Source organism: Bufo gargarizans, chromosome 1, assembly GCF_014858855.1.
Source record: "Bufo gargarizans isolate SCDJY-AF-19 chromosome 1, ASM1485885v1, whole genome shotgun sequence".
NCBI lineage: Eukaryota > Metazoa > Chordata > Amphibia > Anura > Bufonidae > Bufo > Bufo gargarizans.
Genome location: NC_058080.1, coordinates 186437529 through 186463893, shown reverse-complemented (window position 1 = coordinate 186463893; position 26365 = coordinate 186437529). Strand labels below are relative to the sequence as shown.

Below are 26365 nucleotides of genomic sequence, written 5' to 3'. Positions count from 1 at the left end.
TTTGCAGATGTGAACAGAGACTAATATTTAATCTATTCTGGTTTGAGCCTTTGTAAATTGTTTCATACCATCCATAACGTAAAATAAATTGTATTATTTTCTAAAGGAAATAAAGGAAGGCGTATATTACCAAGGCATGGTCCAATAATGCATTGGTGGACCATATTTGTGTACTCACGAGACTACATAAAGATGTCTAAACCTTGAAGTTTCCTAAATCAAACACAAAATCAAGCACCATCTATAACTAATCACACTAAGATGTCAGCACAACATTAGGTTCTCTTGCATTCTTTTTGATACGACAAAGCAAACAATAATTGCACGTCAGAAGACAGAAGAAAAACAAAAGACTCATGACGTGCGGATCTGTTTCCTTTCTCGGCATAGTCAAGTACAGCTGTGAACTGGTGATGAAAATATGCGAGGTGTTGTGCAGAGGACTACAGTGATCATATCATTCTTTCTGTCTCTTAATGCTCCAGGGACCTGGAGACGAATAGGAGCAATAAGTTCACTTTGCAGAATTAATGCAGTAATTCTTTATCATAAGAGCTTAGCACTATCTTGGACTGATTTTTCTACAGAGTGCTTCAAAGTCTAGTTTTAATGATGGCCCTAATTTGTTAACACCTTTTAAATTATTAATCCCCTTTATATTCAAGTAGTTATTGCATGTCATAACAATGTATCTATGCAGGGTAATGTAATAGTATTTTCTGCATGTCAAGTAAAGGCTCGCTCTGAAAAATGCTATTAAATCAGATAATTACCTGTAGCTGAATATTTATTATCACTGGCTGAATTTATTACAGCGGTCTTTCCTTTGGTATTATATCGTATTGTTTATCAACAATTGTACAGCAGTTAAAATACAATGGCGGATTTTATATATGAAAACTGTTTTGCTTTCTTTTTTGGTCACAATAAATTATGCAGAGTACACACAATTTGTGAATTTGCAACAACTTTGTACAGTACATCTTAGGTGTCATTTTAATGGGTTTTCTGGGACTTAAACATTGACGGACTGTGTAAACAGTGAAATATATTCCCTTAATTATGCTGATCCTTGGAGGGGTCCAGAGAGTCAGACCCCCACCAGTCAAATATTCATGGCCTTTTGAAAGGATAAGCCATCAATGCATAAATCCTGAAAATTCCCTTTAAATGTGACTATACAAAGAAACTATGTATCTTTGCAAGGAACAGAGATGTATGATAAGTACCATAAAGAAAATCTGAACTTTTTCACAGGTCATATGACAGACAGCTTATAAAAATTATAGAAACTGCAATATTCCCTTGCATTCATCAGCTGGTCCAAAACATGGGCCTTTAGTAGGCATGTGTGCCATATTACATATCTATATGACACAAGCCATGCACATAAGGTTCTTTACACCAAACCTCAGTGGGACAGATTTACTAACCCCACCTAATCCTAACATTTAGACCATGTAAACTGAAACCACACAGTTTACAGATGCACCAAATGTATAATTGTGTCCAAAACAAATAATAAATGTTGTACAAGGCATACAATGGCATTAAAAATTGTGGCCAATTTTGTCCCAGAGCAAAGCAACCATGGGTTCTTATAAGCAGCTGCCTAACACTCTGAAAATAAATATGGTTGAGGACAACAAATCAGGAGAAGGCTGGAAATGTAATTGAGAAATAGCAGTTAACAGGAACATTGGAGGTCAAAAGACGATCTGGTAAACCAAGAAATATTTCAGAGACAGCTGCTCGTAGGATTGCAAGAAAGGCAAATAAGAACCCCTGCTTGACTGCAAAAGACTTTCAGGAAGATTTAGCAAACTCTGGAGTTGTGGTACATTGTTCTACTGTTCAGTGACACCATCACAAATATGGCCTTCATGGAAAAGTCATCAGAAGAAAAATTCTCCTGCATCCTGCAAAAGAACATCTAAACAAGCCTAATGCATTTTTGAAACAAGTCCCGTGGAAAAATAAGGTTAAAATAGAACTCTTTGCACACAGTAAGCAGAGGTATGTTTGTGGAAAAAAGGGCACAGAATTTAATGAAATGAACAACTCTCCAACTATTAAGCATGGGGGTGGATCAATCATGCTTTTAGGCTGTGTTGCAGCTAATATAACAGGAAACAGAGGCAGAAGCTGAAGTTAGAAAACTTTTGCATGCCACTGTATGTGACATATTCATAAATAACTCATAGACATACCATTACCTTTCATGATGAGTCAACTGTGTCTACCAGCAATATTACCATTCAATTTACATAATATAAAGCTAAACAACATCATTCTTCAACACCTATAAAGTTATTGATTAAAATCTGTCTTGGAAATAGAACTATAAAACAATCTAAAACTTCAAATGATCAGAACATGGGCAGTTCCTCAACAATATCACCAGAGGATTCCCTACACTGGCACAATTCCAATTTGTAAGCATATCTCTTACACAGCAAATATGTGATTAAGCCCATAAAGCATGTTAGTGTCATCCTGTACTTGGAAGAAAATGACACAGCAAGATAAAATCAGAGCTGAAACAGCTTCAAACTAGTAAAAGTAAAAAGAAACAACGATTCTTGATATTATATGACCTACTTGGTGCATAATATCATTTTTCTTAGATTGGGCTTTGAAATGAGAAATGACCATTAATCAGGGCATTATGTTAGTTGCAGTAAGTAATCTTTTAATAATCTAGCACTCCAGAAACAGAAATTACAGATGTAGCAGGGTTAGCACTCAAGCTCTTAACTCAAATTTCTTAACTCATCGTGTTATCTTGAGACAAAAGCAATTGAAGGTGTTTGCTTAACGCATTTAGTTTAGATAACACGTCTCATAAATCATGAGTGTCAACTCTACTACATCCTAGAATATCAGATGTTTAGAAATTCTAATCAAATGCATTGTGACATAAGAGTTTGCAACCTTTATTGAAGTCAATAGTCACAGTAAATCTCCGGTCCTTTCAAGGGAAATTGAATGTTGATTAACTTTGTAAATACTCTGTTGAACTTTTTACTTTTTCTCTATTTATATCCTTAAAGGGTTGTTTTTTTCTGGTATTGAGATGGTTTTTGACAGATACTCTCATATAGCTGCTTACCTCACGTACATTTTCTTCATGCTTTTTTTTTTTTTATTTGGACTTTCCTGGCCTGTTTTCACCATGTAAACAAATCCATCTGCTTTGTTTCCATCCTGTATGTAGCACTTCCTGTTACTGTGTGCAACCAATCCCATGATGCATTTATCCTTTCCCTGCCACAGCTCCAGCACCACCCCTAACAACACCCAGCTAGTGTATATCTCCTCCCACCCAGCTAATTACATAGACACTCCCCTATCACTGCCCCTGTTGCTGCTCTGACATGTCCATGGATAAGAACACAGGAAGTTAGAAAGACCTACATGGTCATGTGACCAAAGCCCAGAAGGGTAGATAGGAGCAATAAAGGTAAAATAAATACATTACAAAATTACAGCTACCTCCATAAATGATTATTTTAAAAGATGTTCGGAAAACCACTCAATCCTAAACAGATATTAAGTCTGTTTAGAACCTCAAACAATAGAGCATTAAATAGTTCTGGATAACAATGATCCCATAACTTCTACTGTACAGAGTGGATAAATACAGGTGTATGGATGCTTAAGTCACTCAATGTCTCCAGTATTTTCGGTTTTTATCACATTGTAATATATAACATATGAGATCTTGTGGTAAATCTCCATATCAGCACTGTAGGTGTCTGCTAGCAATGCAGGATATATTTTTCAAATATTTTAACTCAGAGAAAGTAGACTGAACTTTAGTCTATTAAATCGGGTACACGTACAAAACTAAAAAATCCCACGTTCTGGTCAGCCTAATCACTTATAGATCTGTGCTTGATTAAAGCCTCTAGCCTTGGAATCCAGTGCTCTGAAAATGGGGCATTGATGGAATAATATTGAAAAGATGCAATTTTAATCAGGTATTAAGGCTTGCCGAGGCTGGGTAGCACAGTGTACTTTAGCAATGATGATATTGCAATACTGAAATCTTACTGGAACTCTTCTGACTTCAGGCCAGATTTCAAGAATGGCTAGAGTTAAGTACACCAATGATCAAATGCCCTTAGGGAAGCAAAGTAACTGTGTTTGCCTAGAGCTAACCACCACCAATATTCAGAAACAAGTTCAGCTTTACTTAAGTGAAACATTTTTTCAGAAGCTTATCATAGCCTATCAAAGAGAATGAATACACTAATTCTTTTCAAAACCAGCATCCAAAGGATCTAACAGAATTAACTTGGGTGATTAAATGTTCAGATTTACAGGGAAAAAACTGGGAAAAATAGCATTAAATGGTTAACAACTTTTCACACAACTTTGTATGAATTTATAGCACAAGTGAACATAAGAAGCTGTTTTAATATATCTTATCAGATATATCTTTTCACCTTTTGTACACTAAAATTCACTGTGAATGAATTATCTTGTAAGACCAAGATGGACTGTCAGCTCACTGAAGGATCAATTGTAGCATTAGAGTTTTGTATTCTCTAAAGAAAAACTTTCTTTATGTATTTCATTGTAGTTTCATTAATTAGATATAAGTATATAAAGGGGAATTGAACATGGAGTCATTTGACCTCTTATACCATAGACTGCAATAGTATAATATTGCAGTCTATGGGGATTTTCTGTCCTTACAGGGATTAAAAAGCAGTTTACTATGGCAGGCCTGGGTGCCTTAACAACTGATCGATACCCCACTATTTTGCTACGGGGGTGTTGATCAAAGTGTGGGATCAGAGCTACTTCTATTTGTAATTGTGAATGGGAGCTAGCTCATGAGCATGATACACCCCTTGCGTATCTTGAACTTGCAGTTATGTTCAAATATGTTAATGGTTTAATGTTGTACAGTCAGGTCCATAAATATTGGGACATGGATACAATTGTAACATTTTTGGCTCTATACACCACCATAATGGATTTGAAATGAGACAAACAAGATGTACTTTAACTGCAGACTGTCAGCTTTAATTTGAGGGTATTTACATCCAAATCAGGTGAACGGTGTAGGAATTACAACAGTTTGCATATGTTGGAATCAAAAGTAATGGGACAGAATAATAATCATAAATCAAACTTTCACTTTTTAATACTAGCTTGCAAATCCTTTGCAGTCAATTACAGCCTGAAGTCTGGAACGCATAGACATCACCAGACGCTGGGTTTTATTCCTGGTGATGCTCTGCCAGGCCTCTACGGCAACTGTCTTCAGTTCCTGCTTGTTCTTGGGGCATTTTCCCTTCAGTTTTGTCTTCAGCAAGTAAAATGCATGCTTAATCGGATTCAGGTCAGGTGATTGACTTGGCCATTGCATAACACTCGACTTCTTTCCCTTAAAAAACTCTTTGGTTGCTTTTGCAGTATGCTTCGGGTCATTGTCTATCTGCACTTTGAAGCGCCGTCCAATGGGTTCTGAAGCATTTGGGTGAATATGAGCAGATAATATTGCCCGAAACACTTCAGAGTTCATCCTGCTGCTTTTGTCAGCAGTCACATCATCAAAAAATACAAGAGAACCAGTTCTTTTGGCAGTCATACATGCCCACGCCATGACACTACCATCACCATGCTTCACTGATGAGGTAACATGCTTTGGATCATGAGCAGTTCCTTTCCTTCTCCATATTCTTTTCTTCCCATCACTCTGGTACAAGTTGGTATTGGTCTAATCTGTCTATAGGATGTTGTTCCAGAACTGTGAAGGCTTTTTTAGATGTCATTTGGCAAACACTAATCTCGCCTTCCTGTTTTTGAGGCTCATCAATGGTTTACATCTTGTGGTTAACCCTCTGTATTCACTCTGATGAAGTCTTCTCTTGATTGTTGACTTTGACACACATACACCTACCTCCTGGAGAGTGTTCTTGATCTGGCCAACTGTTGTGAAGGGTGTTTTCTTCACCAGGGAAATAATTCTTCGGTGATCCACCACAGTTGTTTTCCGCGGTCTTCCGAGTCTTTTGGTGTTGCTGAGCTCACCAGTGTGTTCCTTCTTTTCAAGAATGTTCCAAACAGTTGTTTTGGCCACGCCTAATGTTTTTGCTATCTCTCTGATGTTTTTTTTTTTTTTTTTTTTTTTCAGCCTAATGATGGCTTGCTTCACTGATAGTGACAGCTCTTTGGATCTCATCTTGAGAGTTGACAGCAACAGATTCCAAATGCAAATAGCACACTTGAAAGGAACTCTGGACCTTTTTTTCTGCTCTTTGTAATTGGGATAATGAGGGAATAACACACACCTGGCCATGGAACAGCTGAGAAGCCAATTGTCACATTACTTTTGGTTCCTTAACAATCACCTGACCTGAATCCGATTGAGCATGCATTTCACTTGCTGAAGACAAAACTGAAGGGAAAATGCACCAAGAACAAGCAGGAACTGAAGACAGTTGCAGTAGAGGCCTGTCAGAGCACAACCAGGGATGAAACCCAACGTCTGGTGATGTCTATGCGTTCAGACTTTAGGCTGTTATTGACTGCAAAGGATTTGCAAGCTAGTATTAAAAAGTGAAAGTTTAATTTATGATTATTATTCTGTCCCATTACTTTTGGTTCCTTAACAAGTGGGAGGCACATATGCAAACTGTTGTAATTCCTACATCGTTCACCTGATTTGGATGTAAATACCCTCAAATTAAAGCTGACAGTCTGCAGTTAAAGCACATCTTGTTCGTTTCATTTCAAATACATTATGGTGGTGTATAGAGCCAAAAATGTTAGAATTGTGTCGATGTCCCAATATTTATGGATCTGACTGTATGTCTTTATTTTTAAAAACTGTGCTAGATGCGGCCATATTGGAAATAAGCACAGTATTGTCCTCCTATTGTCTGTGTAGACAGTGCAGCAGTGTATTCTGTATTTGTTTTATGGTAGTTGAAATTGAAAAATGTTATAGATTATTTTGACACTAAAGGTCCTTTTACATTGGACAACAGAGCAGCAGATAGTCAGGAAGGAAGTGTTCCTTCCCAACAATCTGCTGCTCGCTCATGGAGGAGACTGCTGCATTTACATGCAGAGATCTCCTCCAGAGTATGGGGAGGAGTGATCACTTAATGCCATCGCTCTTGTTTGCCAACAGCAGATCGTATTTACACAGCACGATCAGCTGCCGGCAAACTGCAATTTTTCCGTCCGCTCGGTTATCGGGCAATCGAAGGTACATTTACCCCGCCAGATAATCACTAACAAGCGCTCCTATGAAAGCTTGTTAGCGTTTATTTTTAAGATTATCAGCCTGTGTTAAGGGCCCTTAAGAAGATAATTTTACCCATTGAAAATAAAAATATCAGAATTTTTTAAACAAAAATTGTTTACACCAAAATGTGCAGTTCCTATACCACAGGACTTTTGTAGAATTTAAAATTAGAGTGGATATCATTTAATTTGTTGGTCTTATTTAGGGAAAATGGGCAGATACAAGAAAAATCATTTTCTTAAATGTTCTCTTGTAAGGTATTTCAAGTCAAATATATTTACCCATTTCAGAACACAGCCTATCATTTTTTTCTTTCCCACCTTTTTTAAGAAAAAAAAGGAACTAGTTCCATAGAAATTGTGAAATTGTTCAATAAAAATAAATAATAAATGTTGCATAGAACAGTATAAACACCTTGGCATTTAGGCCTCATGCACATGACCGTTGTTTAGGTCCGCATCTGAGCCGCCGTTTTTGCAGCTCGGATGCTGACCCATTCACTTCAATGGGGCCGCAAAATATGCGGACAGCACTCTGTATGCTGTCCGCATCCGTTGCACTGTTCCGTGGCCCCGCAAAAAAAATATAACATGTCCTATTCTTGTCCGTTTTGCGGACAAGAATAGGCATGTCTAGAATGGGCCACCCGTTCCGTTCCGCAAAAAACAGCACGGTCATGTGCGTGTAGCCTTATACTGTTCTATGAAAACTTTTTAAATGCCTTTCTGTGTGACAGGAACATATTAATGTCTGAGCACTTTGCAAGTACACGTGAGCTAAGAAAAGTGTGCCCTTTTTTGGGGGGAGGGGGGTTAATTTTTATTTTTCATTGTTTTATAATATTGTTTCACTTTATTTCAATTTGTCATCATCTGGACCTGATTCGTTCAGATCCCAATGATGGTATCCATACAAAAGAATGTTAGTTACTGACTCAAACCCAATGACTGAGGCGGTCCTGCAGCATGAAGGTGTCCAGGTCTGAGAGCTTTCTGCTCCGGTATCATTATCGGAATCAGAAACACTCAGGTGCACTGAAGTCACCGAGATCCGAGGCTATAAGTTACAACCAGATCTGGACAATCTATGCAACTGAACTATTGTGATCTTCAGAGGAAGGAGGGACCATATACTTCCAAAAATGTATGTTACTTCATCAGGGGGTTAAGAAATGTAATTACCATAAATGTGGGCAATATAAAATATTTAGTACCGATAAGGAGCAGAATAATTCAGTTGGCTGTGTTATTCCATTAGAGGATGAATATTCTACTATCATTAGGTCATACATTTTTTAAAGAAGTATCTACAATTTATTCTTACGCACATAAGTTTTGCCCATAATAAATCTCCTCTTTAGTAAATAAGAAATAACCAAGATGTTACAATGTCTTTAAGACTACTGAAGGAATAACAGCTCAAAGCCCATACTGCTTCACTTCTTCTCCCAGTAAGAGCAAACAATAAACAGTCTCGGGGGAAGTGTCATAAGGTACTGACAAACTTAACATTTCTTGCTTTTATCAGTCTTAATCCATAAAGCTCACACTTCATCCTCTGGGCTGAATCTTATGCCGCATCTCTCTCTTTTCTATGAACTGCTCCCTACCTGCCACTTGTCAGCACGGGTTACTGATTTTGCATCTGTGCTTTTCAAGTACTGCGCTGGTATCTTCTGAAATGGTGTGAGCCTGCCTCAGCCATGGTTCTGTCTGTCCTAACTCAATTATCACATTCTTCAACTGCAATGTATTCGTTTGGAGGCATTGAGGCAGCCAGTGGGTGGCTATTGATTAGAGCATAATGTCAGGAGGGCCAGTGAAAGCAAGATAGAAAACATGTATTCTGCTTAATGGTCTGCTCTTAAGTAGGTGGGAATGGATTCTAATTAGCCAACAATCCCTGTGTATCCCAGTTTCTAAACTTTCCCTCCTCCCTCGGCCACCAGCTGCCAATCTGTTCAATCTTTTTATTTTTATATTTTTTTGTATTTTGGAGTTCATTGCTTACTGCAGTGCAAAAGCCTTTGTTTAAGAAAGAGGGCTCCTAGGGTCTCAGCTGCTGGGGTACTGCTTGCTGCCTGCGATGAGTAGCAACTGTCAGTTTATTTTATCTCAATCTTTTCATCATTCTGCTGAAACTGGTCGAATGAAGCCACCTGAGAGACCCAAGCGCTGAGTACCTACAAGTCATTAGCCAATCTCTCCCTACATAACAAGTCAACTGTATAGTGCCTCGAATGCAGCTCTTTAACCCTCTGCTTTCCACTCCAATCTCCTGTATGCCAGCAGCCCCAGCTGACGTCAATCAAAAGTTTGAGCATTCATTATCCGTATTTACCCTATATCCTGCATATATAAATATATATGGACAAAACAAGATGAATAATGGAAGCACAATAATAGTATGATAATAAAAATACTAACGTGTGGGTATTAGAAAAGTAAACTATATCAAAAGAGAAGTAAATTATATTAATAATGATTAATAACAATTATGCACTGCAACAGTTAAATAGTAGAAAGCACTATAGATTGTTTGTGCAGTGGTAGTAAAACAACTAAAATAAAATTGAACTCTTTACCTTGTAGTATATGGGAGTAGGCACATGGCAATCTCTAGGCATTAGAAAGAGGAACAAGTGTAATGCTAAATCTTTCATTTTTCTGAGCTTTAACCCCTTAAGGAAAGAGGCTATTTAATTTTTTTATTTTCCTCCCCACATTCTAATAGCCATAACTTTTTTATTTTTCTGTTCACCCCTAGCGATATGAGGGCTTATATTTTTTTGTGTGTGACAAGATGCATTTTTTAATGATGCCATTTAATTTACCATGTCTTGTATTGGAAAACGGGGAAAAAAATAATTTGTGGTGTAAAATAAAATAAAGCATTTCCACCAAGGTTTTTTGGGTTTTGACATGACATCATTTAACGTGCGCTAAAAATTACAAGATGGCCTTATTCTGTTGATACCCAAAATGTTTATTGTTTTATTTTTTATATTTGGTTCTACAGAGCTATATGAGGTCTAGTTTTTTGCAGAACTATAGCAGAGTGATATTTTTTTTATTGGTACTATTTTTGTGGTATGTATAACTTTTTTATCACTGTTAGGCCTCTTTCACACGACCGTATGGCTGTTTCAGTGTTTTGCGGGCGTTTTTTTCCGGATCCGTTGTTCCGTTTTTCGGTATGGCATATACAGTATATAGTAATTACATAGAAAAAAATGGGCTGGGCATAACATTTTCAATAGATGGTTCCGCAAAAAACTGAATGGATACGGAAGACATTCGGATGCATTTCCGTATGTGTTCCGTTTTTTTTTGCGAACCAATTGACTTGAATGGAGCCACGGACCGTGATTTGCGGGCAAGAATAGGACAAGACTCAACGGAATTGCGGACATACAGAAACGGAATGCTAACGGAGTACATTCAGTTTTTTTTGCGGACCCAGTGAAATAAATGTTTCCGTATACGGACCGCAAAAAAAGTTCATATGAACGAGCCCTTATTCAATTGTTTGTGGGTAAGAGGTGACAACAAAATTTCGAAATGTGTATTTTACATTTTTTTCCGTTATGGAGTTCACCGCACAGGTACATTAAAATATTTTAGTAGTTCAGACATTTTCAGACAAGGCAATACCTGATATTTTTTGTTTATATATTTTTACATGTCAAATTTGGAAAGGGGGTTGATTTAAACATTTAATATTTTTGTGTTTTTTTTATAAATGTTTTTAACTTAATAACTATTAGATCTCTTAGGAGATAGAAACTGGGATCTTTTGATCCCTTGTCCCATTCGCCCTAATATAGATCTATTAAGGGTGAATGGGATTCTGACAAACTCCCTGCTGAGCTGTGCCTTGTGCTTCAGCAGCTCCCAGGCTGTCATGGTAACCGATCGGAGCCCCACAATTTCACTGTGGGGGCTCTGATCCCCAGGCAGAGGGAGCCCTCTGCCTAACCTCACAGATGCCATCATCGCTTTTGAACGCAGCATCTGAGGGGCTAAATTATGAGGTTCAGCGTGATTGCTGTTCCTGTCATTGCGGCCAGGTGCCTGCTCCATACAATTTTCAGTGCATAATGTCGTACACGTACGGCATTATGCGTTAAGGTTTTAAAATCTTTCTTGTAAGAACTTTCAGCAGTTAGTTGTAAGGAGTTTTCTTAAAGAGCTTGGCCTATCTGAGACATTGATGGCATATCGCTAGGATATGCCATCCATGTCAGATAGGGGCAGGTCTAGAGTCTGGGACGCACTCCTTTCTCCAAAATGGTCCCCCAAGTGAACAGAGAGCAACTTGCATCAGCCCACTGCTGTGGGAGTTCTGAAAATAGTCGCAAGCTGGCCGCAATTTTGGAAGCCAAAACCAGGTGCAAATTCAAAAAAAAGAGATATATACTTTCTCTACTTTTACAATCCACTCCTAAATTGGGCTTCCAAAACTGCATGCAGAAACCTGACTGTGTGGCCATACCGTAAAATATTAATCAGACAGGCCATGATTATGGTGTCTAAATAGATTTAAGTATAGCTGCTAAATATCCAACCCTGAACCATGTTGCAATTCACACAAGTGGTTTTAACTTGCTAAAACCCACATCATCATAGAGATCAGTGATTCTGTAAGTTAAACCAGTGGTTGGGCGGTGACGCATGTGAGCAATACAGATGGATAATACATCCAGCATATATTTCTTTGCATATGACCTACGGCTGGGTTAATATTTTTAGAATTTTTGATGCGGTTTTTGAAGTCAAAGCTAGGAATAGGTCACAAACAGAAGACACATATGAAGAAAAGACTGGGTCCTATCTCTTTTTCAGTCTAGTCCTGACTTTGGCTTCAAATAAACTAAACATGGAATCTAGTCTAATAGTATTATTGCCAGGAACACCAGAAAATGTCAGAGTTTAGTGGTAAAGTATGCTTCTAATATTTCCACTTCTAGGGCTGATTTACATATACATTACTTTGTTTAAAATCATGCTCATAGTCTGGCTGCGTTTTCTGACTCTTTTCAACCTTAAGTGATAAATGTAATAAGCATCACGGATATCTAAGGGGCTCAAATGTTCGTTTTATATTGGACCGTGAATATGGGACGTAAAAAAATTGGACATGTGCCTGACAGCACCCATACAAGTCGAGGGACGTTTTTTCTTCACAGTCGTATGACTGTAAACTTATAATAATATACTTAGGGGTGGACTTATCAAACTGGTGTAAATTAGAACTGGCTTAGTTGCCCATAGCAACCAAACTGATTCCACCTTTCATTTTTCATTTGAAAAATGAAAGGTGGAAGCTGATTGGTTGCTATGGGCAACTAAGCCAGTTCTACTTTAAACCTGTTTGATAAATCTCCCCCTAAATATTTATTTCAACCAAATTCTATCATTATAGTAAAAATAATAATAAAAATATTTGTTTTTCTTATTTTCCAGTCGTTAGCTTGGAACACCCTGTAAATGAAATCTTTACATTCTTGAACCTTCCAATATTGCAATTAATGTAATGTAGTAGGTACATATTTATTTGCCCTTTGTCTACAGAATGTATTGAAATTGCATTAAAGTAATATTCTGCACCTTAAAGCCTATGCATGTAATGAATCTTCGGAAGTTAATATAACAAACAAAACCTAAAAAGAAATAAATAATGTGCAGTAAATAATCAAATATAAAATATTCCATTCTAGATGCTGCATCCTTGTCCTACCAGGTAAGTAAGGTGCGGTGAATTCCTGAATAAAATAAAAATTCATAGTAAACTGCTGTCTGTGGATGCTCTCTGTATCATGTTTACAGCAGTATGTACACAGGCACTGGGCCTGCAGGCCAAAGTTCATTGTTATGTTTTCCTGGAGAATCCATTAGTATGCAGCTTCTTTTTAACTGCATAGAGCAAATTCATCCCCTTCTAAAACCAGCCCACCGCTAGCTCTGTTATTAGATATTTTTGCTTCTTGTGACTGCACCGAGTATATGCATAGGGTTTAAATGCCAGGGATTTCTATATGGCCAATGCCATTATTTACTAAAAAAAAATATTTTTATTTCATTACATGGCCTAAACCATGGATGCTCAACCTGTGGCTCTCCAGTTGTTGCAAAACTACAACTCCTAGCAGTAGGCTATCCAAGCATGATGGAAGTTATAGTTTTGCAACAGCTGGAGGGCCACAGGTTGGGCATCCCTGATCTAAACCAATATGAAACCTTTGCATTCACAACGGGCTAATAGAGCGGCAGATGACAATATGGGCACTGACTTGACAGGAATAAATAACAGTCAGGTTGGGATATCATTGATGACCTGTAAACAGGCCTAAGGTAAGTATAGGATTCTATGTACTACTATAGGGCTTTATGTGCAACAATAGTGGTCTATATAATACTTTAGGGATGCATATACTTTTTGTGCTCCTTATTTCACTATGGTGCACCTAGTCTCATTATAGGACTATATATGTAATGACAGGGTTCCACACGTTACTGTAGGGCTTTACATAAAGTAATGATGCTCCCTATTTAAGTACAGAGCTGCACATAAGAGGTCAGGGAGTTCTGTTGCAATAGAGTATGCCAATGTATTTTTGCATTGAACCAAATGCGGTTACATTTAACCCTGCACAATATAGGTGAATCAGCAGACTGGTATGTCTTTAATAGAACACGTTAGCAGTGTGAGGAGTCTTATAGGCCAGGCAATGTTCCTCTGGAATTCTGGGAAGAGGGTATGCAAATGAGATCCTAGCCAGCTCTACTTCTAATACCACCAAATCTTGACCTAAACCTCTCACCCAACTAAGCCAGTACTCTCTGTTCTGCACTGATGAGGGCCAATCGTAACAAAACAGCCGTCTGCAGATGGGGTGCTGGCTTTTTTAATATTCAAGTCATGTCTCAATGCCTGTGTAAAAGGTTGAACATTGACTTATAGGATAGCTGCCTTACATCTGGTGGCAAAGCCTGGTAAAAGCTCATTAGCATACCCTCTTCCCTGTGTTTTCTAGGTCACCTAAAAACTTGGTTGAGAGAATCAGTCTTAATTTCTGATAATATAAATAATAATGCTTTAAATAGGACCTTTCATCTGTTTAACCCTAGTCTAATTAGGGTCTTACCTTATAGGGTGGCCCCCACTGATGTCATCGCATTATTTTTTTTGTCTACTGTTTTTTAGTCCGCTGTTGTCCCCCGTTGATTTTGGCGCCTTATATTCTAATTAGCCGACTTAGTTATACTAGGCGGAGACTGGAGTGGTGCTCCTCCCTGGCTATGAGCGGTGCGCTCTGATTGGATGCACTCACAGCCAGGGAGAAGAGAACCGCTCCAGTCTCCGCCTAGTATAACCAAGTTGGCTAATTAGAATATAAGGCGCAGAAATCAACAGGGGACAACAGCGGATGAACGGGGGGGGGTCTTTGAAAAAAAAAAAAGTGCGAGGACGTCAGTGGGGGCGGCCCTATAAGGTAAGACCCTAATTAGACTAGAGCTAAACAGATGAAAGGTCCTCTTTAATACTATAATTATTTATGGTTTTGGCATAAGCATTGGCCCTAATATTAAGACCTAAATCTAAGTCAATAACGTCTCACATAATGCTAACTTGTCTTTTTAATATATCAGAATTTCAAGAAGAGTTTATCCCAATGTTATAGTCCTTAATTTAATAAAGAAATAAAGATGGATATACAGACGTGGACAAAATTGTTGGTACCCTTTGGTCAATGAAAGAAAAAGTCACAATGGTCACAGAAATAACTTTAATCTGACAAAAGTAATAATAAATTAAAATTCTATAAATGTTAACCAATGAAAGTCAGACATTGTTTTTCAACCATGCTTCAACAGAATTATGTAAAAAAATAAACTCATGAAACAGGCATGGACAAAAATGATGGTACCCCTAGAAAACACAGAACATAATGTGACCAAAGGGACATGTTAATTCAAGGTGTGTCCACTAATTAGCATCACAGGTGTCTACAACCTTGTAATCAGCCATTGGGCCTATATATATGGCTCCAGGTAATCACTGTGTTGTTTGGTGATATGGTGTGTACCACACTCGACATGGACCAGAGGAAGCAAAGGAAAGAGCTGTCTCAAGAGATCAGAAAGAAAATTATAGACAAGCATGTTAAAGGTAAAGGCTATAAGACCATCTCCAAGCAACTAGATGTTCCTGTGAGTACAGTTGCACATATTATTCATAAGTTTAAGATCCATGGGACTGTAGCCAACCTCCCTGGACGTGGCCGCAGGAGGAAAATTGATGACAAATCTAAGAGACGGATAATCCGAATGGTAACAAAAGAGCCTAGAAAGACTTCTAAAGAGATTCAAGGTGAACTTCATGCTCAAGGAACATCAGTGTCAGATCGCACCATCCGTCGTTGTTTGAGCCAAAGTGGACTACATGGGAGACGACCAAGGAGGACACCATTGTTGAAAACGAATCATAAAAAAGCAAGACTGGAATATGCCAAACTACATGTTGACAAGCCACAAAGCTTCTGGGAGAATGTCCTGTGGACAGATGAGACAAAAATCGAAGTTTTTGCCAAGGCACATCAGCTGTATGTTCACAGACGAAAAAATGAAGCATATCAAGAAAAGAACACTGTCCCTACTGTGAAACATGGAGGAGGCTCTGTTATGTTCTGGGGCTGCTTTGCTGCGTCTGGCACAGGGTGTCTTGAATCTGTGCAGGGTACAATGAAATCTCAAGACTATCAAGGAATTCTAGAGAGAAATGTACTAGCCAGTGTCAGAAAGCTTGGTCTCAGTCGCAGGTCATGGGTCTTGCAACAGGACAATGACCCAAAACACACCGCTAAAAACACCCAAGAATGGCTAAGAGGAAAAAATTGGACTATTCTAAAGTGGCCTTCTATGAGCCCTGACCTCAATCCTATTGAGCATCTTTGGAAGGAGCTGAAACATGCAGTCTGGAAAAGGCACCCTTCAAACCGGACACAACTGGAGCAGTTTGCTCATGAGGAGTGGGCCAAAATACCTGCTGAGAGGTGCAGATGTCTCATTGACAGTTACAGGAAGCGTTTGATTGCAGTGATTGCCTCAAAAGGTTGCGCAACAAAATATTAAGTTAGGGGTACCATCATTTTTGTCCATGCCTGTTTCATGAGTTTATTTTTTTACATAATTCTGTTGAAGCATGGTTGAAAAACAATGTCTGACTTTCATTGGTTAACATTTATAGAATTTTAATTTATTATTACTTTTGTCAGATTAAAGTTATTTCTGTGACCATTGTGACTTTTTCTTTCATTGACCAAAGGGTACCAACAATTTTGTCCACGTCTGTATATTAGACTAGAGAGAAAGGAGTCTGCTGGAAGTGCCAGACGGGAAAGCATGTTCCTCATATTTACATTTCTACATACCTTAACTTGTCACCCCCAAAACACCAATTTTCAGTTTTTGACTTAATATATTTGCTAATGTTTACAGATTCGATATATACCCCTCTTGCCTCAGGCTGTGGTGTAATTTCAGTAAAAATCGGACTCTAGTGATATGTAAATTTCTTCACTACCAGCATGCTGACTTCTCTTCCAGGTGTAGGGCTGACGTCATCAGCGCAGGAGCACCGAGGAAGGAGCAGCCAAGCGAGTGTCCTTCTCTCAGAGCGCCTGCACCGAATGATGACCGGTATGGCGCAGGCGCGGGATTTGAGGTGCAGGCAGGGCCAGCTGGAGGATGAGAGCGCTCGCTGGCCCTGTCAATCAAGTGGAGGAGGGGGCGTTTTTTCAGACAGAGGATGCGGCGGCTACCAGCATGTCCGCCCAACTTGCTGGTAGTGAAGAAATTTACATATCACTAAAGTCTGATTTTTACTGAAATTACACCAGAGCCTGAGGTAAGAGGGGTATATATCGAATCTGTAAACATTAGCAAATATATTAAGTCAAAAACTGAAAATTGGTGTTTGGGGTGTGACAGAAGCCCTTTAACCTGCATATGCGTACTTGATTTAAGTGCCTTATGACTCACCTATGTACAGGTAATTGTATATCACAATGAAATTTGACAAGTATCTCATTTATTTCGTCTATCACAAAAATGAAACCGGCACCTGTAACCTTTACGCATCCAGTTACAGATTATGATTTGGTAATTACAAATTCTATTTTCAGGAAAATAGGCAACATGAAAAATTGCTTTCCAATTTAGAACACAGACCTGTCTAATAAAAGGTATGCAGTATATTCCATGTATGTTATTAATATGTCAATGCAGCATTATTTATTCATTTGGTGGAGATATGGAATTTATGGTTGCAGTATTTTAAAAGTGAGTCTTATTTGGGAAGATATAGTGCTGTCGTGTAATGCATCCCTTGTCAAGTCCAGACAATCTTCTACCTTTCTTATCATTTAACCAAGAAGATGAATGTCAGCTATAAATTGATAAGCTGGCCATGGATAGTGAAAAGAAAGCGCAGTACCAATTAACCAGTCATGTATCACACAAAGCAATATGTCAATGTATTTGGTGGGAAATGTTATTTGGTTGAAGACAAAGTTTTTTCTTTTATCAAAATTTTTGTGCCACAAAGAAAGGTGCTTGAAAACTATTAAAGGGGTTATCCCATGATTAATGTAAAAAAAATGAAAATCCAATATAATACACAACAGTTTATTAGAACCAGCCCTGTACCTTACATGGAACCAGAGATCGCCCCACTCTTTGCTCTATTTGCTCTGTTAGATTTATTTCAAGCTGGCAGCTTAGGGGCATGTACTTCTCAGAGGGTGTGTCCTTTCTACTACAGGTGGTTGCAGTTGAAGGATGGAAGTCAGCATGTGATTTCCATCTCAGTGAGCAGGACAGAGAAATTAGAAAAAGACCAAACAGCAGGTGGCGCTGTAGAGATAGATTTCACTGAAGAACTCAGTGGCTATACTACATTTTTTAATTACAAAAGTATTCAGATCCAGGTGCTGGGTGAAAAATGTAGAATATTTTTAGTGGGAAAACCCCTTAAAGTAAAAAAATTAGGTTCATCCATCTAGCATCTATACTTTTTAAGACCCATATATTCCTCCATGCAATTGTTTTAGCAGAAATTAAAAAGTAATTCTAAACATATTTCTTAGCTAAGTTAAAAAATAAAAGAAATAACCCTGCATTATGTCCAAATGTGTTTGTTCAATACTAAATTTCAAAACCATGAGCATTATTATGGAATTGTTCCTCAAAGTGAAACGTGCTGCTGGGCATTTTCCCACAGATCCCTCAACTACCTGTTCTTTTCAGCTGTGAATTATTTTCTCTGTTGGTGACCATATTATCAATGCATGTAACACACAATTTGTATAGCTGCAAGAAAGACTAAGTGAACCCTTTGGAATAACCTGAATTTCTTCATTGATTACTAATAAAATGTCCTCTGATTGTTATCAAAGTCACAACTATAGATGAACACAATCTAACAACACACAAAGAGTTGCACCGTTCATGCATCAATCACTTCCACCAAACGTTTCCTGTAGCTGCAGATAATATTTGTACAAGGTTGAGGAAGAATTTTTGGACCATTCCTCCCTGCCAATGTGTTTCAGCTCATCAATATTTATTGGATGCCTTGCATGGACAGTGCTCATCAGATTGTACCACGGCACCTCGATAGAGTTACAGGGGTTGTCTCACTTCAGCAAATGGCATTTATCATGTAGAGAAAGTTAATACAAGGCACTTACTAATGTATTGTGATTGTCCATAGTGCCTCCTTTGCTGGCTTCATTCATTTTTTATCACATTATACACGGCTCGTTTCCTTGGTTATGACCACCCCACAATCCAGCAATGATGGTTGTGTTTGTACACTATAGGAAAAAGCATTGGCATTTTTGGTGGCCGTGACCGCATGAGAATGCATAGGTGCGCATTTGCAGAAGCTTGTATTCTGGCCACCTCATATCTGAGCTGCAGGGTGGTCATAACCATGGAAATAAGCAGTGTATAATGTGATGGAAAAATGATGGATTGATTTATGGATTCCAAAAAAGTTATTCTTCTTTTTTAACAACTCTTTAGTTGATTTAATTTGGGGTCACTGTCTATCTTCATCACACAAAGTCTCTTCAGTTTGAGATCAGCTTGAGGTGGACTCCTACACTTACATTCTCCTATAAAATGTTTTACACCTATTCATTCTTCCCTCAATCCAGACCCTGAGGCAGCAAAACAGTAATGCTCCCTGCTTTACAGTTGGCATGAGGTTTTGGTGTCGGTTTCCTGTGTTTTTCCTCCATAGTGTTGTGCATTTGTGCTAAAATGTTCCACTTTTGTCTCATCTGTCCATAAATTATTTTCCAAGAAGCTTTGTTGAACATTAATGAGGCAAATTTGAGACAGGCTGCGATTTTGTTTTGGAGAGCAGTGGCTTCCTTCGCATTGTCCTTCCATGAACTCCATCTTTGATAATTTTCCAATAGTGGACGCATGAACAGAGGTTTTTGCAGTTTGCAGAGCCTTCTCTATTTTTCTGTTACTTTCCAGTCTTTTATCAACTTTTAGGATAGCCACTTCTTGGAGGCTTTGGAGTGATCTTAAAGGGGTTACCCAGTCCTAAAAAAAAGCTCCCCCCATACGCCGGCTCCCCATGCTGAATATACTTACCCAGGTCCCTGCCCCGCTCCTGGTCCCCACACCGCTGCTGCTGCTTCTCCCCGTGCGCGGATGAAAACATCCGGTGTCGGGGAGGAGCAGCCAATGGCAGGCGGGGACGAGCCTCCCTATAGTCACTTGCAATGCTAGGGAGGCTCGCCCCTGTCTGCCATTGGCTGCTCTACCCCGACACTTGATGTTTTCATCTGTGCACGGGGAGAAGCAGCAGCGGTGCGGGGCCCAAGTGCGGGGCAGGGAGCGGGGACCCGGGTAAGTATACTCAGCAGTGGGGGGCCTGGTGTATGGGGGGGGGGCTTTTTTTAGGACTGGATAATCCCTTTAACAGGACGCCCACTCCTAGGGAGAATTTTCACCATTTGTAGACAATTTGTCTGCCTCTGGATCAATGTACACCCAAGTATTTAGCATTGCTTTTGTGGCCTTTTCAGCTTAATGTTTCTCTATAACACTTCTTCTGAGTTCTTCTGATACTTTTTTGCATTAAGGCATGTCAGTTTACCAGGCTTTGTATGCCTTTATTTAATACACAAATTATCTTTGAAACCCCCAATTCCAATCTTCTTAACGGAAACACATTTAGCTAATTAGTTCTTGGATATGTCTTTAACATACAGATTTACTTACTTTTTCTTCCTGCATAGTGGGTGTATACTCATTTAGCTCAATATAAGACATGAATGGTACATGGTGAGTTATTAGATTGTGTTTGTTATCAATTACATAACATTTTATTAGTAATCAATGTAGAAATCCAAGTAACTACAGGGGCTTTAATGACTTTTTCTTGCAACTGTATATTTCCCATTGCCTATGTAGCTTCAACATACTTTCCACCACTGTACTGTACATTGTCCCTACTGGTTAAGAACATACCTTTAATTTCCCTATTTTACACATACAGCAGTTGCTAAGAAAACAAAATAATTTATTAGTATGTTTTTGGAGAATATAGAAAAAAAACTGTGAAATTATGATCTGGGAATGTTTTGTACTGTGGGCACTGTGAAAGCTAACAGGGGCATGTAGTCTGAAAATGAAACACCAGTGACCCAAGAACTATACAGAGAAAGCACAGTCACTTAATATGTCTGCAGAGCATCTAGTAAGTAGCATATTAGTAAGTGGACTAAATGGTGTACTGCCTTGCACTACATTTATTATACATTTTTTGTTTCTTTCTTTGAGACTTTTTGTTCCCCCTTACGCAGGGTCTTGCCTTATCAGAAAAGGGTGTGCTTCTGTAGGAAAAAGGTGGCTTGAAACACTACATTGTGTGGCAAATTGCACCCAAAAAGTTTCTCTAAAAAAAAAAATTTGCACCAAAATTTTGGCACAAAGAAAGCCAACCAATAGATATATATAATTTCTAGAAAGTTGCATCAAATCTCTCACACAGTGTAAGAAACAAATTTGGTGAATATGTAGTTGTGTTCAAAATAATAGCAGTGTGTTTAAAAAAGTGACTAAAGCTCAAAACCCTTCTAATAGCTTTTATTTCCATACACACAAATGCATTGGGAACACTACACATTCTATTCCAAATCAAAACACGAAGAAAAATATATCAAATTTGTGTTGTTCCTCAAAAAAAAATGTAAGAAAAGTGAATATTAGACTGTTCAAAAAATTTGCAGTGTTTGCATTCTTCTTTACAAACTCAAACATTCACTATATAAACTGAAAAATGTTTGAAGAGTTTGCTTTCCTTTGAATCAATTAACTAATATTTAGTTTTATAACCACTGTTTCTGAGAACTGCTGTACATCTGTGTTGCATGGAGTCAACCAACTTCTGGCCCCTGTGAACAGGTATTCCAGACCAGGATGATTGGACTGCATTCCACAGTTCTTCTCTATTTGCGGTCCAGAACCAAGATGTTGCACATTTACTGGTGTGTTTGGGATCGTTGTCTTGTTGAAACACCCATTTTTAAGGGAATTTCCTCTTCAGCATAAGGCAGCATGACCTCTTCAAGTATTCTGATGTATTCAAACGGATCCATGATCCCTGGTATGCGATTAATAGGCCCAACAGCGTAGTAAGAGAAACATCCCCATATCATGATGCTTGCGTCACCATGCTTCACTGTCTTCACAGTGTACTGTGGCTTGAATTCAGTGTTTGGGGCCATCTGACAAACTGTTTCCGGCCACTAGACCCAAAAAGAACAATCTTACTTTCATCAGTCACAAAATGTCTCTTTAGGCCAGTCAATGTGCTCTTTGGCAAATTGTGACCTCTTCAGCACGTCTTTTTTTCAGCAGTGGGACTTTGCGGGGGCTTCTTGCAGATAGCTTGGCTTCACATAGGCGTCTTCTAATTGTAACAGTACTCGCAGGTAACTTTAGACCTCCTTTGATCTTCCTGGAGCTGATTGTTGGCTGAGTCCTTGCCATTTTGGCTATTCTTCTATCCATTCGAATGGTAGTTTTTCGCTTTCCTCCACATCTTTCAGGTTTTGGTTGCCATTTTAAAGCATTTGCGATAATTTTAGGTAAGCAGCCTATCATTATCTGCACTTCTTTATATCTTTCCCCTCTCCAATCATCTTTTTAATCAAGGTACGCTGTTCTTCTGAACAATATCTGGAACGACCCATTTTCTTCAGAATTTCAGAGAGAAATGCACTGTAACCAGCATGTACAACATTTTCTGCCTTCCTTCCTTAAATAAGGGCAATAATTGCCACCCGTTTTTCAAAGAATGAATGACATCACTCATTGAACGCCACACTGCTATTATTTTGAACATGTCCCTTTCAATAAGTGATTGAATTACAGAGAATCAGCAGCATGCATGTCATGACTATTTGGTTTCTATTACTTTACTACACCTGCTAGTAAATTATTTGCCATGTAGAAATATCATTTCTACCAAAAACAGTGATTGATCAGGTTAGTGATGTCTGACTGCTATTATGTTGAACACAACTGTAGGGTCTGAGGCCCAATTTACATGGCCAATACACAGGGCAATAATTGGGAATGAAGAGTTTGTTTTTGATCACTGCCCACTCATTTGGCTACATTTTACTACAGCAATCATATCTGTATGAGCATGAAAAATTACTACTGTGATCATACGTACATGCCCATACAGATTCATTGTTTGTCAGAAGTACATTCCTGTTTACAGAGGGTGATGTGCTACCCACAAAAACTGATTTTATGTGCTGCATGAAAGATGTGATCATCTTAGGAAAATGCATTTGCTTGTTTGTCAGGCGATTGGAGCCCTTTACATGGGGCAGTTATTGGGAAGGAGCATTCATATGAACACTCTAATAATTGTCCCGATCCTTGACCCTCATAAAAGGGCCCTAATTTTACACTGTTTAAATATTAGACAGGATTAATAAATCTGCCTCAACGTATCTCATAGTTCACTGATTTACTACCATAGATAGATAGATAGGAGATAGATAGATAGATAGACAGGCATATTAACTGATATAGGAAAATACTTAGATATTTCCTGTTTGTAATGAACATTGGAAAAAATAAATTCAAGCTAAATGCACTGATAAATGACAAAAGCCCATCATGTTTATAACCAGTCTTACCGATATTTGCTGGGTCACTGAACATGTCACTTCTGTTCTTTTTCCATGCCAGCAGGTACTCCATGCTGACATAATCTGCAGCCTCTGTGTGTCTGCTCACTGCCAGCATCATCCTATGTGCCTTTGCAATGCCGCAATGAACTTGTGCCTCTTCTATCAGTGGTATTTCCCCGAGATTGACTGCAGTTTCATAAGCTTGAGAAAAATACTGACACGCTTTCTCATAGTTCGCCTGAAAGGAAACCAACAACAAAGTCATAGTCTTAATGTAGCAGTGCAGTTCTTTTGGAGAAAGATTTGGAGTCTGCATAATCAAAATGGCATCAATATCTATGTAAAAAGATTGGTAAGATTAGAAACCAGGTAGATCGGGGAAACAGTGTAAAGAACACTGAAAAGGCGGCTCAAGAAGCCTGGAAAGTAGTCAATGTCGTTTGGTGCATATATATAAACGTTAAAAGGATTGTCTGACAATAGGGGCTCATGCACAGGACTGTATGTATTTGCGGTACGAGTGCATTCTGTATTTTGCAGAACGGAACAGCTGGCCCCTGATAGAACAGTTCTATCCTTGTCCGTAATGCAGTCAATAATAGGACATGCTCTAATTTTTTGCTGAACAGACATAATGACATATGGAAACGAAATGCACCCGGGGTGACTTCCGTTTTTTTTTGCAAACCCACTAAAATGAATAGTTCCGCATACGGTCCGCAAAAAAATCGGAACAGACTCGGAAAGAAAATACGTTTGTATGCATGAGCCCTAAGAAATATATAACTGAGAACTTCACCATTCTTGTCCATAGCTCAGCCTTATTTACTTATAGTAAGGGCCTATGAACACGACCGTTGGTGTTTTTGCGGTCCGCAAAACACGGATGCTGGCCGTGTGTATTCTGCATTTTGCGGAATGGAACATCCTGCCATCTATAGAGTAGACCTATCCTTGTCCATAATACAGACAAGAATAGGACATGTTCAAATGCTTTGCAGGTGCCGCAGAACAAACATACGGATGCGGACAGCACACGATGCGTTGTCCACATCTTTTGCGGTCCCATTGAAGTGAAATGTGAATGAGCCCTAAATGAGGCTGCAATACCAGACATAACCTATGATCATGAGAGGCGCAATTTAAAATAAAAATAGTCTCAGAGTAGCCACTTAAGTACTCACAATGATATATATAATAAGTAGTATATACTCTGGCGGCAGAAGCTATAAGCCGTTTGAGTAGTGGTAAGATGCAATGGTTGCTTAATCCTGAATCAGTAAAAAGGAAGGCATTTACCATAATTTGTAAATAGTGTAGTTATCTATATAATATAAAATGTAACTGTAAATTTGATTTAAATCGGCTGTGTCACCAGGATCAACCCTATTAAACCAGACATACTGACTGGTAGGCAGGGCTGGTTTTAGACAAAATGTGGCCCTGGGCAAAATCAAAAGCGGGGCCCACATCTTGTAATAATGTGCTAAAATCACAATCCGACGTCCGACATCCCCACCGATCAGCTGTTTGAGGAGACGGCGCGTGCTGTTCACTGCTGCTGTCCCATAGACATACAGCAGCAGAGCGGGAGGAGAGAAGGGAGACGGCACGTGCGCACACCGCACGCTGTCTCCTCAAATAGCTGATCGTCGGGAATGCCGGGTGTCAGACTCCCACCGATCTAATATTGATGACCTATCCTAAGGATAGATCATCAATATGAAAAAAACAGAGAACCTCTTGAAGCTACCCCCAATACTGTGCCAGTTCTACTCCCCCCCCATTTCCACAAACACTATACTATACACCCAGACTGCCCTCATTAATAATGGTGCTCGCAATAGTGATAATGCTCCCCAAGATAGCCCCTATTAGTAGCAAAGCCCTCCATATTGCGTCAAATAATAATAATGCCCCTACAGTACTCTAGTAGTAATAATATAGCCATAATGCTCCCAGTGGCTCTAATGTCCCCCTGTAGTGCCCCCCACTAGCTCCAATATATAATGCTTCCCCCCATAGTGCCAATATATGTATATATATATATATATATATATATATATAAAATGTTCTACCGTAGTGCCAGTAAGTATATAATGCTCCTCCATTCCTCCCTAGTAGTGCCAGGTATATATAATGATATCCTTTCTCCCATCCCTGTTGCCCCCAGCAGTGTGGACATTTTGTATGGAAAAAAAATATAATCTGAAGGATAAAAAACCTGGAAGTCTCTCCCGGGATTCCAATCTGGAATCTCTACATGCAAAACCAAACACTTAGCACCAAGCTATAGCATTACCACACAGAGAAGCATGTCTTTTCTATTCTTATAAGTAGAGATAAGCGAATTTCATATTTTGACATTCGTTCACGCTTCGTTTACTGGTAAAAGGTGAATTGCGTTATGGATTCTGTTACCACGGACCGTAACGCAATTCTATGACGGAATGTATAACGGAATGCCTTTAGGGGCAATCCGTTATTCATTCCGTCATAATCGAAGTCTATGGGCTGCAAAACGGATCCGTTCAGTTTCCGTTATGCAGGGGAATAAACACCACCTAATTAACAAAAACGCTGGTAGGAAAAAGTGTCCTGTGTTGCATATTTCCCACAGACAGTCAGCTAACATTGGGAGATGGTATTTTTACAGCAAAAACGCCGGCGCAAAAATGTGACAAGAAAAGCAAAACTGCAACAAAAAAAAATAAAAACAACAAAAAAACCTATGTATGAAAGCACACTTACACACTGTGCATTATATGGCAATAAAAACCTGCAGAATATGAACCTGCATGAAATGTGTCATAGACAAAATTTTCAGCCAGTTAAAACCAGATAGCGACACATTT

The 26365-nt window shown here is 38.8% G+C and overlaps 1 protein-coding gene across 1 annotated transcript in view; it reads right to left on the bottom strand.

Moving 5' to 3' along the window:
- TTC29 (tetratricopeptide repeat domain 29) overlaps nucleotides 1–26365 on the bottom strand; it is a 251476-nt gene that overhangs the window by 24537 nt on the left and 200574 nt on the right. Inside the window, exon 9 of the mRNA XM_044300358.1 lies at nucleotides 23517–23748. Coding sequence (XP_044156293.1) covers nucleotides 23517–23748 — 232 coding nt within the window. The remainder of the gene's footprint in view (nucleotides 1–23516; nucleotides 23749–26365) is intronic.